At 35.8% G+C, this 15,736-nt stretch overlaps 1 protein-coding gene across 2 annotated transcripts in view; it reads right to left on the bottom strand.

The window, feature by feature from the left end:
• Positions 1 to 15,736, bottom strand: part of Manba (mannosidase beta) — a 96,114-nt gene that overhangs the window by 27,431 nt on the left and 52,947 nt on the right. For both annotated transcript variants that reach the window (XM_078021869.1, XM_078021870.1), the window contains exons 8-11: positions 12,548 to 12,699; positions 10,416 to 10,533; positions 8,580 to 8,666; positions 4,058 to 4,225 (exon numbers count right to left, since the gene is read on the bottom strand). In XM_078021869.1, coding sequence (XP_077877995.1) covers positions 4,058 to 4,225; positions 8,580 to 8,666; positions 10,416 to 10,533; positions 12,548 to 12,699 — 525 coding nt within the window. The remainder of the gene's footprint in view (positions 1 to 4,057; positions 4,226 to 8,579; positions 8,667 to 10,415; positions 10,534 to 12,547; positions 12,700 to 15,736) is intronic.

The raw sequence follows: 15,736 nt of genomic DNA, 5'->3' as shown, positions 1-15,736 counted from the left end.
CTTTTTTTTAATTTTTTCTTTCTTTTTTTTTTTTTTTTTGGTGGTGGGGGGTGGGTACCAGCAGTTGAACTCAAGGGCACTTGACCACTGAGCCACATCCCCAGCCCTATTTTGTATTTTATTAGAGACAGAGTCTCACTGAGTTGCTTAACACCTCACTAAATTGCTGAGGCTGGTTTTGAACTCGTGATCCTCCTGCGCCACTGGGATTACAAGTTTGTGCCACCATGCCTGGCTTCCACTCTTTTAAAAAAAAAAAAAAAATCTCTCTTCACTGCCTTTTTCCTTCAGCTTCCTTAGGCCTCCTCTTGTCCTAATAAAAAGTTTCCTTCATCCCTTGTAGTCCCTCAGATTTCTCTACAACTCACTTATTCTTCAACCCCTGATATTCAAGTCTTGATCATTCCACTCCACTGAAATTGTTTTCAAAAACTACCCATGAACTCCTACTCATCAAATAAAACATTCCTTTCAATCCCTAAGTAGCCCCTCTCTGGTATAAAAGGATGACCCTATCTACCTCCTGTTATTCCTGAAGCTCCCTCTACCCCTGGCTGCTCGTTCACTACTCTTTCACATCCTAGTTTCTTCCAACCTTCTGATTCTTCCTTCTCATGCTAACCTCTCCATTCTCAGGTGGACACCGCTCTCCTTTTAACCTTTCCTTGTTCTACTCCCTCTCCCAAGGCACCTCCTCTCATCAGTGCTCTGATTACTCCCAGCTTCACCTCCACACATGACCTTGTATTCACTTCCATGCTTACATTACCAATAACCAGCTCCACATCTCCACCTGCCTTGTCTGGCCAACATTTCAAATCCACCCTTTCAAAGCAGAATCCCTTATTAACTAAACCAAACATTCAACTGTGCTTCCTACTTTGATTACTGGTACTAAGTAGGACTTTCTCCTTTTCTCTTTCAATTCCTACATTCAGTCACTCTGAATAGCACCAACTCTACATTAAAATATTTTCCATCACCTAATTTCCAGTTCCCTGTCACTAGACTCCATTCCTAAGACCTCTTTAACCTTGTGCATTGAATCTCTCTAACCCCACCCCCAGTCATCATTTCTAAAATAAATATATTAGTTACATTTACAGTGCTTTTAAAAATTAAATACATAAATTATATGAAGGATTATATAATTAACATATTAATAAGTAATAGCATCAGCTAACATAATTATTATAATTAGTGTATTAATGTCTGGCATATAACACATTCCCAGTAACTTGGAGTTCTCAGTTATTGTAACTGATATATTCTAGGAAAATCTGAGTCAGATAAAGTTCATCCTCTCTCCCTAGATGTTCACTAGCTTGCCGTTTTCTACTGAATAAAGTCGTCCAGTATCTTAAAGTGACTCAAAGTCCTTCTATGATCTCCTTCCAGGCAGTCTTTTCTATCTTTGACTCCCCCACACAAATCCAGGACAAATCCACACGAATCTTTCTAGTGCTAGACACTGCTTCCTGTTTCCTAAACATACGTACCACACACTTCCACATCTTTTTGTCTTTATTCAAATTGTTTTAATGGCCTAAAATACCTACTGGACAGCCCTTGGCCTCAAAATTCTACTCTACCTTTAAGGTTTAGTTTGGATCTCACCTTTTACTTGAAAGCCTTCTCAGATTCTGCCAGTTAAAATCAGTGGCTCTTTCAAATAGTTTTCAGCATTTTGGAACTACGTTTTTTATAGCACTTCTTTCACCTGTAAAACTGGTGTTGGTTTTTTTTGTTGTTTGTTTGTTTGTTTTTTCCTGTTTCCTACTGACACAGCTTGATTAATCAAGCTCCATGAGATTAGGAGTATCCCCTCAGGGCTGGGGTTGTGGCTCAGTGATAGAGTACTTGCCTTGAATGTGTGAGGCACTGGGTTCGATCTTTAGCATCACATATAAATAAAAAAATAAACGTCCATCAACAATTAAAAAAATAAATAAAATTTCCAAAAAAAAAAAAAAAGGAGTATCCTCTCAGCATTGGGAATGAGGCTTTGCTCTGGTAATAGGTATTCAGCAGTCATTTGTTGACTTAAAATATTACAAGGATGGTGAGATTATAATTCAAGTAATCTTGATTTTTTTTTCTTTCTTTCTCTCTCTCTCTCTCTTTTTTTTTTTTTTTTGTACCAGGAATTGAACTCAGGGGCACTTAACCACCGAATCACTTCCCCTCCCACGTTTTTATTTTTTATTTTGAGAGAGGGTCTCACTAGGTTGCTTGAGGCCTTGCTAATTTGCTGAAACTGGCCTTGAACTTGCAATCCTTCTGCCTCAGCCTCCTGAGTTGCTAGAATTACAGGCATGTGCCACTCAGATTCTTGAACAATTTGATAAACAGAGCCAGTGAGTAAAATTACTACTGGGCTTCTGCCTAAAAATATCTGCTTTGATGATGTATTATAAGTTGCCCCCACTTACAAATCAGTTATTACTGAGGAGTATTTTTTTTCCTCCAAATTCACAGATGATCTCCCTCTAGGTCATGATCTTGAATGCTTACTTAGACCACCAGACATCATAAGATAAAGAGAAAAGGCATGAACAGAATGTGTCATGTCCAAAGGAAACTAATCATTACAGTGTAAATGGGTCATTTATAGCAGTTCTTACATATCTTATGTTTGATAGAAATAAAACAGTAATTACTACATAGCATTTAGTTCTGTCCATCTTCAAAGAAGTTTTCAGATATCAATTATGACTCACAACTCATTTTAGGACAAGTTAATCCTTGTGGGAAAGGCATTATATTTCCAATTCAGAGGTGAAGAAGAGATACACAGATGCTCACTTCTCTAAGACTAAGCAATTTCCCCAAGACAATAAGTGACCCAGACAGAATTTTGAGTATTAGTGCTTAATCACTATACTATAAGATCCATTTATTGGGGCTGGAGTTATAGCTCAGCCATAGAGTGCTTGCCTCACACATGTGAGGTACTAGGTTCCTCAGCACCACGTAAAAATAAATAAAGATATTGTGTCCATCTTTAAAAAAAATCTTTAAAAAATCCACTTTTTATATCTATCAGATGTGAAAAACATAATTACTGTGAGTAATAAGATTATAAAATAATGGTCTACAAATATCAATTAAAACTTATAACATCACATTTTGTGAATAGAAAAGTTCTTCATGACACATATTTAATATATCAAGTAAACCATAAATTTGAACCTATAGGATACTGGGCATATTAAAATGCTAATATGATATACCATTTAAAAAATATATCCTTTTTCAGATTACTTCAGGACATATTATAAGTATAAATACAAAATTATAAAGGCAACCAGGTTATTGAGTCACATGTTAAACATTAAAGTTAAAAAAAAAATAAAAAAACTCTTAAAAACATTCTTGAAAGAATGCTGCCTCCTCCTCCCACAAAAAAGGTCAACTTCTATTAACACAGGCCTATATAATATGCCTATTGGACAAACAGTGGTCTAAATAGAACCATTATAGAGGAAGGGCTCTACAATGAGACTGGGAACAAGGTCTTGCCTCTCCTTGTACCCTTAAATCACATACCAACATATTCATATATGATATATACCAAATTCTGTGTTAATATTGTGAATACAGAATTTTAGACTGGGCATGTCAATAAATCATCTAATCTAGAGATTCTAAATGTATAGGGATCCATGGATAGACTCCAAAGAGTCAGTGACAACCAGAAATTTGTCATAGTTTTGTTTGTTTGTTTTAGGGCAGTGCGAAACTCAGGGACTCACACTCACTAGGCAAGCACACTCTACCACTGAGCTATATCCCCAACCTCAGGCACCTGCAACTTGCAAACACCCTATAGGGTACATGTGAAGGGTTCCATAGACAAGTTTATCCTCAAATAAGTCTACATTCAATCCACAATGTTTTCATATGCTTCAGAATTACAATGAAATATTCTGTATTCAAGTGATACTACTTTTTAAAATACTACTGCTCTAAAGGGGGCATAAAATATATTGTACCAATATTCAAACATTCATTTTAAAAAATCTTCAATTCTATTGCATTATAAGCCACTACTTACTGACAAGACGATCTTTCTGATGTTTGACACATAGAGTGCCACATAGTCTTGTATGTAGACTGGTAGATCAGTTATTTTCACATTATACCAATTCATCATCAGTGCTATTTCATTTTCATTATTGCCACTCCATACGATGATAGAGGGATGAGACTTCAGTCTCCTGACCTGAAATGTAAGAAAACTTAAAAACAATCTTCCAATACTTAACATAAAAGACTCAGAGCTATAATTATTCAGAAAATTATAGCTACTGCATTTTGGCACACAAATTCTTCTGTGCCAGGGAACTCATTAGAAAATTGTCAGTCATGTTAGCTGAGGGAATACATTTTAAGAATTCTCTGAGATTTTTTGTGTCTAGATTTAGTACACACTGATGAGGTAGTAATCTTTTCTCTCTGCTGTACAAAAACTGAAGAAAATATAATCCTTTTTTAAAAAACGAAAGCAGATAAAGAAATAGACCTGATCATTATCTGAATTGCCATGAAAAGGTTCCAAGAATCACAAAAGGTAAGAGACATTACATTACAGGGGTTAGTTCTCAGAAGCAAGCTGAAGTTTTGTGTGAAGAAACAAATGAAGCAGACCAAGCACTATCACTGCAAGAGGGACAGAGGTTCCCCTGCTGCCTCTTAAGAATAACTAGAAGAGAGAACTCAGGCTACAAACACAAAGTGAGGCTGAGGAGATAGAAATGTTCATGACCCTGATTTGATCAGTATATATTGTACACTTGGATTGAGATATCACACTGTGCCCCATAAATATGTACAATTATCATGTTAATAAAAAATATTCTTAAAGGTTTAAGGAAATGGAAATGCTAACCACCCTGATTTGATCATTACGTTCATCAAATTATCATATTGTTCCCCATAAATTTGTATAATAAAAAATAATTTTTTTTAAGTTAAGAAACCCAGAAGGAGAACTAGAGAAGATGATACAAAAAGAGTGAGTACTAGAGGGATTCTGGAAGTAAAAGACATGCAGGTGGAAAACAGGTTAGAGAATGTCTCCTGAAAGAGCTCCCAATGTCATGTATTACAACATCAACTAAGGTTTAATAAGCTACTGAATATACCTAAATACAAAAGAAGACGTCAGAGAGTCTGTCTGAAAATCCTGCCAGCTGGGAGCAATAGGGCCAGTAGGAGCTGGGCCCACCTGGGCCAGCCCTAAGTAAAGGCAAAAGGATCCAGATCTGTTATGCTAAGGACAGACATGAGCATGCCTCTGTCTTCTGACATACTGGGCCATGTGCCCCAGCATAGGTGGGCACTTTGATGTCCTTGAAAATGAGAATGAGTCAATGGTCAAGAGAAATTCCTCAGAAATATGTTTTGACACTACTACCTTATTGATATAAAACCTTCTCTTTCACTGTGATGGACCATTACCACAAGAAGCTGTGAAATTCAGATAAATGTAACAGCAGTATAGTGTATATCAAAGGGATGTGCTTCATTTAAAGAAAAAATTAAAAGCTTTGTGTTTTCTAAAGTAAATCTGTAAACAGTACAGCATTTTCCCTTTTTGCAACAGTACATGTTGCAAAGTGAGAGCTGCTATCAACTGTGACAGGCAGATTTATGATGCTGATGAAAACACACACACACACACACAAAAAAAATCCCAAAGAGACAAAAAGCTTCCATGACTCGGTGTCACACACACCCTTCCACTGACTTTTATGGTAAGTCTTACCCCTAAAATTTTAACAAGCTTTACCTAAAATGGTTCTCCTTTCTTTAATAAAACAAAAAGAACTGAAGGTACATAGATGTTATAGCTTGTATAACTATGATTAATATTTTAAAAGTTATTCATGCATGCATCCATCCATCCAGCTATCCATTCAATGAATAATCCTGCCAGGGAGAAGGGATATAGAGGAAAACCAGCCACAGGCCTCAGGGAGATGACAATCTTATAGGGGCAACAAAACCCTGAACAAGTGTGTGTGAATCACTAAGGACAAATGAGGGTGTCCTAATCTAGATTTAAGGATTTAGAAGGGTTTTTCCCAGAGAAAGTTATGCTCAAAGTAAGAAGGGCCCAATGAGGTGGTCCACCAGGAAGGGGAGGAGAGATGTAGTAAGACACAGAGAGGAAGAGGAAGATAGTGTTTGAAGAGGCTGGAGTCATGGGCAGGGACAGAATCCTCCATGCTGAAGATCTTTAATTTTACCCTGAGAGCAACAGGAAGCCTCTGGAGGGCTCTTAGCAAGCAAAGGATGCAACATGCACTTTTTAAACCTTTAATTTAAAAATGAAACAGCCACAGAAAACAATCCTGATGTAATGAATCAGGCTATTACCCTTATAACCATTGCCCAGACTAAGCAGCAAACTCTCCCCCAGAGCCCTCCATATACCTCTTCCTAGTCATAGACCCTTCCTCCTGACAAAGTAATCTCTATCTTGAGTGTTACAGTAGTCATTTCCGTGCCTTTCTTTATGGTTTTCCACCGAATACATCTGCAGATATCATCTTATAAACAGATTTTTAATATATTGAATGGATTTCAATCCATTGACATTCTTATCCTTTTTGAATCTCAAATTTTCCTACTTTTGATTAGTTAGAGTCTCTTCAAAGTCCTTTTGACTTTGATAACTTCCTTATTATCTGTATGTCAAGACAGACCAGGATCAAGATTCTGAGCAGGAGTGTGGTACCACTCAATGCGTGTCAGAAGGATGACCTTGGCACTTCTGCTGAGAATTCACTCACACTGGGAGAGATCCATGCTAAAGAGGCTAACTAGAAAACAAATGCCAACTGTAGAGAAGAGAAAAAATGAGGATTTGAACTAGTGTAGTAAGTATAAAGCTGAGAAGTATAAATACTGTACACATTTACATATATTATGCCATTTAATCTTCAAAATGGCTTTATGAGAACAATAAAATCATACCTGCTTTACAGACTTCGAGACTGGGGCTCAAGCAGTAAATCAACCTCCCTACAGTGGCAGGCTGACTATTAAAGAAGAAACCAAAATACTTATTCTTTGTATATCACCATTGCAAAAGAAAAGAAAATCTAGAAGACAATTGGACATGAGAAGCTGAAAACAGAGTCAGAAATAACCCATAGTATCTTTACCTGAAGTTACTGAAAAATATATATGTTTCCTCCTTTGAGGAAAACAGAGCATTATAAAATCTACTCAGTATGTCTATATAGTCTTGTAAAATCTAGAAAGTAGACGTGATCTCCTGATCTAGTGATCATCTTTTGTGAATACGAGTGGACCACTCCAGCGAATGTTTCAGTAGTATTTGGTAGTATTATACATATAATAATATGTTAGCCAAATATATTCACAAGTTAGTTCTTAGCTATGTGGGGAGTACAAGTTCAAGCTCTGTTCATTTGGATAAAGGGGAGTACATTATGATTCAGAATTTTCTTATATTGCCAAGAATGCCACACTGAGTTTACATAGCAACTTAAGATCTAGGAGATAGGTAAAGTAATGTAAACTGTGTTTCAAAGCATAATCACCCCCTAAACAGATCTCCCTGCAAAAAATAAGTATATTCAGCATATGACTGATCAACCTCCAATCTGTGGCGGAAATTATCGGTTGATGACATTATAATAGACTGCATTCTTTTAAAAAAGAGAGAGAGAGAGATTCCAGGATAATTAGATATTTCTGCTCCAGACCTCAAATCAGCCATTTCTCTAGGATGCTTTGCCTTATCTTTCAAGTACTGGAGATTAAACCCAGAACCTTGAGTATATGGTATAGAAGTGCTCTACCACCGGGCTATACCCCAGGTCCAACATTAAGACATTTTCATCTTTTTCTTCTCTTCCTCCTCTTCCTTTTTTTTCCTTTTTTCTTTTAAGACAGGGTCTCACTGTGCTGTGGCTGTGCAACTGGCTTTGAATTCCTGGGTTCAAGCAGTCCTCCTGTTTCAACGTCCCAAGCAACTAGAACTATAGGAGCATACCATTGTACCAGCAGCCACCTTTCTCTTTTATAGAAAAGATTATTTCAATACAAGGATTCTTGATACTACTAGGCTGGCTACTGTTCGTAGGCCTTTTCAGTGGACAGAGCTAGTATATTATCACTTCCTTGCATTTCTGTATCTATAAGTGTAAGTGTGTATATGTGGAATACAAAAGAAATCAGAGTCAATTATTTTCAATTTTTGAAATTGAATGGAGCAATTCAAAAAATGACAACATTTGCTGAGGTAGGAAAAACTGCAGAAGCAAGACTAGGGGAAGGGATATAAGTTTGGTCTGGACATGTTACATTTGAGATGCCTCTAAAACTTCCAATCAGAGGCACAGGTAGACAGCAAAAAACTTAGCACAGGGCATAAATCTGAGAGTTGTTAGCAAATAGGCAGTGTTAAAGTCATGACTGGGTGGTCCACCTAGGGACTCGATTATCTGACTGATTTTTCACAGGATTTAATAAGGAAAAACAAAATGAAATGGGGAGATTAATTTACAAAAGGCAAAACTAAAACAATAGTAATAACATACCTGGTGAGCAACTTCTTTTGCCACTGAATACATGAAGCGCTGTTCATTTGGATAAAGGGCACAGGCAAACATAAAATCCTGCCATACCTAGCAAATAAAAGGCAATAAAGTACTTCTGTAAATTAGATGACACAGGAAAAGAAAAAGTCTTCAGTTTGAACTTGGGGGGTTATCCTTCATATAAATGAGAAATCAGATTGGCTGATGAATGTGTCCCTTTGAGCCCTGCTGTGCCTAAAAGCACACAGGAGAGGCTCTGGCACATCTAGGACTTTTCAGAGCTCCACAAAAGTTGTCAAAAACCTTAAAAGAGAAAATGTTAGGAAGGTAGAAAAAAAAAGAGAATACAAAAGAGGAAATAATACACGTTGGGGGAAAACAAAATGAAGCTTTCCCAAAATTCTTCTAATTCCTAACTCTTTTTCATTTTCATCAAAAATTTGAGATACTCCATGGTTAAAAGAGGGATCCCCTGTGATTAAAAACCAGACTTTACTTATAAAGGAATTAATGTTTGATGGCCAAGAGGATTACTACATGCCCACTTTAATATTGGAACCATGAAGGCCTTTCCTCGGAAGGCTGCATGACGAAGTGGTTAAAAGCCCAATCCCCAAGCCATTTGCCTTACTCAGAACTTTGATTCTACTATATACAGGCAATTGCATTTGATCAAGGTGTATAACCTCTCCATGTGTCAGTTTCCTTATCTGTAAATGGGGGTAGAGAATAATAGCAAATACCTCACTGGTTGGGTATGAAGATAGAATAAAATGATACCTGCAGAGCACTTAGACCAATGCCTGGCACTCAGTGCATATTACAGAATATTGTCATCAATATCATCATCATTATTATTATGTCCTACTCTTCTATGAAGTTCTGTATATCTGATAACTGTAATATTAGAACTGAAACTATATACACTTAGCCCTCCATATTTATGGATTCTATATCTAGGGATTCAGCCAACTACCAACCAAAAATGTTTTTAAAAAATCATATCTATACTGAATATATACAGACTTTTTGTTTTTGTCTTTATTCCCTAACCAATCTAGTGTGACAACTATTTATATAGCACTCACCTTGTATTTGGTATTATAAGATCAGAGACATGTCAAAGTATATAGGAGGACGTGCACAGGTTATATGCAAATACTCCACTACTTTATATATTCGGAACCTGGAGTATTTGTGGATTTTAGTATCTGTAGGATTCTGGAATCAGTACCCCACAGACATCAAGGGATGATTGCATTTCCTTTGCTTTCACTCACCATTGCAAGACATGCTGACAGTACTTCCATAACAACATTAATTTTATTATTTTTTTAAAAAATATTTTATTTTTTAGTTGTAGTTGGACACAATACCTTTATTTCACTTATTTATTTTTGTATGTGGTGCTGAGGATTGAACCCAGGGTCTTGCACGTGCAAGGCGAGCGCTCCACGGCTGAGCCACAACCCCAGCCCTATTATTTTGCTTCTCTCTGGGACTCCTGAGTGCTCCTTAAAGTTAAATTATTTAAATATTTTATTTTATTAAGCATACTTACATATGACAAAGAAAATATACATAGATACATACATAGATATAACCAAAATATATACTGCTTATTATTTTAAAATAATTAGGTAATCCTTATATTTGCCATCAACAATGGCTCTGGGTTTACAAGATGTCAGTTATGTACTCCTTTGGCCAAAAATGGAACATTATACCAGGCTCTGAAAAAAGAAGTAAGGAGTAATAATATCCACTCAGAACACTGGAAGACAAACGGAGGACAGAGTAACCTATCAATGTATAAAAATGCCATCAACTACTCACCATTATCCCTAGTTCATCACAGAGTTCATAGAACTTATCCTGCTCATAAACGCCTCCTCCCCACACCCGAAGAACATTCATGTTAGCATCCACAACAGACTGCAAAAGGAGCCGTAACCTTGAGGAGAAATGGTAGAAAGTAATTTAATTTAGATACTTTGGAATATTAAGAAAAAAAATTTAAAAATATTTTTAAATCTCTGTCAGAAAAACACACCTTAAAATTGCAATAAATTGGATATAAATCTAAATAAAGTGAAGTCAATATTTACTTCTAGATAATATATAATTTACATGTAACCACATAAAACAAACTTTGAAAAATATGAACATCTTTCCTTTCTAAATATTCAGTAATGTTACACTATTTTTTAAAGCTAATTTTTGTTTTGTATTTATTCCTACAGAAAAAAATTACAATGTAAAACTTAGAAAGTTCACTTATTTTTATATTGCACACAATATATTATATTGCAATTGCCATTGCAAACGACAAAACAAAAATCAAAGCTTGAATATTATTGCCTCACTCACCCTGATCTTTTTTAAAATTCTTTCAGCCTTATACTCCTTTGTGCAGTAAATATCCTTTCTACTTTATCCAAATTCTTTTTCACTCTACCCTCTGGAAAAATCTAGAAATTTACAGCCAGTTGGAGAGCATGGCCCTTCCCTCCAGCCCCAGAACACTGCTCCGGAATGAATTGGAAAGCCAAAGAACAGGCTGGTCCCTTTAAATTCTGCTCTCAACATCCCCTGCAGGCTGACAAAAATTGGCCCAGTTGTGCTAAACAGAAAGGGCAAATCAGTAGGAGGAGAAAGGAAAAAATACAGCAAATTATCCCATGCTGCATCTGAAGGAGCATTTCATTGTCTTATAAAATCTAAAATAAAACACACATTTTAAAGTAAAAGAAAATCACAATAAGTATTATAAAACTGAGGATTTAGCTACTAGTGATATTTACATTCTAAACATCAAATAACATACTACAAGGCAGACTGATACATTTGTAAATATGCTGAGCTATTATTTAACTTAAGGTAAAAAAAAAAGTGTTTATTTTCCCTTCACAAAGTTTATTTTCACTATTGCAAAGATAGTTTATACAACCAATTAGGAAATATTGTTGTCTTCTAAAGTTCTATTCTCAAACCCTTCAGAAAAACACTCCAGGTTTTTTCCTAGATGTAGATTTTTTATGATTTTTGTTTGTTTGTTTGTCTTCTTTTCTTTTAAATAAGTTGTATTATATATTTAAGTTATACAATATGATGTTATGGGATATGTACAGATAATAAAAAAGCTACTATGGCAAAACAAATTAACATAGCCATCATTTCACATAGTCACCCATTTTTCTTGTTTTAGTGGCAAGAGCAGCAAAAATATACTCATTTAACATGAGCCCACAAACGGTCCAATTCTATTTCCCATGGTCCACATGTTGTCCAACAAATCTCCAGACCTGTTCCTCCCACATACCTCCTGCTATGTATCCCTGACCCATAGCTCTCCATTTCCTCCCCAACCAAGATTTAGTTCTTTTATTAAGGTAAAAGTGAAAGAATATTATCTTAGCACAAAAATAAAAGTATGGATTGCTATCTGTTAAAACCATTCTCAGGGCTGGGGATGTGGCTCAAGCGATAGCGCGCTCGCCTGGCATGCGTGCGGCCTGGGTTCGATCCTCAGCACCACATACAAAAAAAAAAAAAAAACAAAGATGTTGTGTCCATTGAAAACTAAAAAATAAATAAATAAATATTAAAAAAAACATTCTCAAAAATACTTAAGGTTACTATTTGAATAACTGAAAAAAAAAGTCAAATATGATAATTTTTTTTTCTGGAACTCACAACCCAAAATGTGAAGCTGCCATTTTCTTGTTTATCTGGGGTAAATATATAATAGTTTTCTAAAATTGGATGGCTAAAGTAGTCTCTATCTATAGCTCAGGAGATTGGAATATTTGATTTAAAAGTCTGCCCATTCTAAAGTTTCTATCATCCCGGAATTCTATACCACCTCTCAGTTCTTCCTGAGACCAAAAAAAAGTGGAAGTGAGTCACTCTTAAGCTTTTTGAGACAGTTAATAAAAAAGGAACAAAAAAAGAAGGCCAATACTCACAAGTCAGAAGTTACTCTATCCTGGAAAGAATCTGGTGGAATCCAGTTGGAGCCTTTCAGAAATATGGGAAGTCCATTAATCTTAAAGTAGAAACTCAGACCACGAGATCCTTTTATGGGCTCTTCTATAAGTTCTACTGTTCTAAAATAAACCTGTCATGAACAATTCAATATTGCATATTGAATCAGACACATACACAAAATTTGTTTTTTTTTTAAAAGAAACATGCTTCTTAAACAGATTTTAATGTAATCAGCTTTTAATGTAAATTTTCCTATTTGCTACAAAACAATTAATGTGAAAATATAAATTTCAGTAAATATATTAGTGTTATTTCTCTTGAAAAAGAAAAATACAGAAACAAAGAGCAAAATACATTGAGTCTTCCTCATGGAATGGGCTTTTATGATTATGTAAAGCAAATTTGAACATAGCATTTCATAACTAAAACAAAAATTGATGCTTTTTCACAAAAGTAGGAAGAAAGTACCATCAGTCAAACTAATATATCTTCAACTGAAAAACACACTCTCATTTCAGTGTTATTAAAATGTGCCAAAATGTGTATCTTGGAATCAAAGGGAAAAAAGCATACGCACTTTATAATTTTACAACTTTCCAATCTTAATAGCACATTACTATAAAAAATCACTTTGTTTAATGGGCAGTTTCATCCTAATTATCACATTAAACTCAATGTTTGACAGAGCTCTGGTATCTCAACTGGAGCTGTATGGGATACATTCATTGGCAGAAGATCTTACAGGAGCACACACTTCAGTTCTATGATTGCTACAGGAGAGGAGGAGACTTTGTTCCTCAAACAGTCTAGCCAGATTTTCCCAGTTAGTTATGGGCAACAAGACCTAGAAAAGCTCTGCTATTCTCATCAAAATCTTCATTTTTGCCATCCATAAACTGGATCAAGGAATGAGTGACATTGTTGTTTACCAATAAAGCCTAGCCTTGAATCAAAATTATGCACTTCTCAGGGCTGGGGTTATGGTTCAGTGGCAGAGTGCTCACCTAGCATGTATGAGGCACTGGGTTCAATCCTCAGCATCACATATAAATAAATAAAAAATAAAGGCACATCAACAACTAAATTTTTTAAAAAAAATTATACACTTCTCAAATTAAAAAAACAACAACAAATCAGTGTATTTCATGTAGTGTCAGTGTCTACATTCATTCATCCTTCTACTTTCTTATCTTTGCCCTTATTTAGAAGTCAAGACAAAAGAAATCAGAATTAACTTCATGAGAAGACACAGAACATGACCTGGATCAGGAGAATCTTGACATGGAATTGCCACACCTGCTTTAGAGTGGTGAAGAAGTCACCATGGTTTTTAGAGACCACTTTTTGATGGTGAGCTCAACTTTCTAGAAGAGTAGTTCTTTAAGAATGGTCTCTTAGAACCTTTCAGGGGTCCTGAGGCTCTGAATTATTGGCAAAATAAAAGTTAAAACCCTATTTGCCTTTTTCTCTCTTATTCTTTCCTGAGTGTGAGTGGAATTTCCTAGGGATGATTGTTTTAGTCAACTTTTTCACTGCTGTAACCAAAAGACCTGACAAGAACAATTTTAGAGGAGTAAAAGCCTATTTGGGGGCTCACAGTTTCAGAGATCTCAGTCCATAGGTAAACAATCTCTCCAGGAACAAATATATACGCCAAAGGCACACAGCCCCAATGACCCACCTCCTCCAGCTACACCCCACCCACCTGCCTATAGTTACCACCTAGTTAATGTCTATCAATGGATTAATGCACTGATTAGGTTAAGGTTTTCATAACCCAATCATTTCACCTCTAAATTTCTTGCATTGTCTCACACAAGAGCTTTTGGGGTATACCTCATATCTAAATCATAATAATGATGTGAGATGACATCCTCACTGGCAGCTAATGTATATATGTACTTTGTATATTCTGTATGCTATTTTTTTGAGAGAGAGAGAGAGAGAGAGAGAGAGAGAATTTTAATATTTATTTTTTTAGTTCTCGGCGGACACAACATCTTTGTTGGTATGTGGTGCTGAGGATCGAACCCGGGCCGCACGCATGCCAGGCGAGCTTGCTACCGCTTGAGCCACATCCCCAGCCCTATTTTTTGGTTTTTCCTTTGTTTCTTTTGTGGTGCTGAGTTCTGAACCCCGGGCCTTGCACATGTTAGGTAAGCACTCTACCACTAAGCTACCTTCTCAGCCCTGTGGACTCTACTTCTAAAGCATAGGTTTTGGGTTTAAAGAAGTGCTTTTTGAAAGATTTACTCAGTTTGTTCTCAGTACTTTTACTGTGCTCTTTCTAGCTCTCTTTGATTATTTCTGTTATAATCTCTGTAAAATGTCTCTAACTGTTCAACAAATCTTTATTATGAATCCCACAGTTTCCCTCACAACCTTCACAGAAACATAAGACTGGATCCTCTTTGTTAGTTTTATTCACAGTGATATTTTTTAAAGTTTTTAAATCAAACATTAATTTTTAAATTAAAACTCTTTTTAGAGTTTAATAATATTTATCTCATTCTAAAAGAAAATTGAATTACAATGTATGTTTTCCTAATGTAAGGATGAATTGTTAAAATAAGATTAGAAGATTTAAATTCTCAACCTTTAACTGTACTGTCTGCATCTAAAAGTGCGGGAAAAAAAATGAAACTGACATAAGAGAGTCTTTTGACTTGTGGGGTTGCGGGGAGAATCTACTCCAAGGAAACTGGGTAACATTATAAATAACAAATGAAATTATTATGATAGTCATCTTTCCCTCATCCTTAGAGATTTTTCTTAAAGGAACAATAAGCATTGGATAAGACAAATGTTGTACAACCTGAAGGAAATGACTTATAGCAGAAGCTGTAATGGCCACACTTATGGACTACCCACCCTTGGAGACTCCACAGATCTCAAAAATGCAGATGGAATTTCATCTCCATAAATAAACGCTAATGGAGGATGTAAATTATTGTTGTTGAGTTATGTACTGCAAAAGTAAAATCAATATGTCATTAGCTAGGACCTGAAAACCAAGATTTAATTGTCAAGCAAGGTGAATCTGCAGGGCTAGCTCAGGGGCCACCTCAGCTCCACTCACATTGATTTTATTTATTAGTGAAGTATTACTTTTTCATTACACATATAATACACAATTTTTTATGTCTCTGGTTGCACACAAAGTCACA

The sequence above is a fragment of the Ictidomys tridecemlineatus genome, chromosome 9 (assembly GCF_052094955.1).
Source record: "Ictidomys tridecemlineatus isolate mIctTri1 chromosome 9, mIctTri1.hap1, whole genome shotgun sequence".
NCBI lineage: Eukaryota > Metazoa > Chordata > Mammalia > Rodentia > Sciuridae > Ictidomys > Ictidomys tridecemlineatus.
This window is presented reverse-complemented; position numbering and strand designations above follow the sequence as displayed.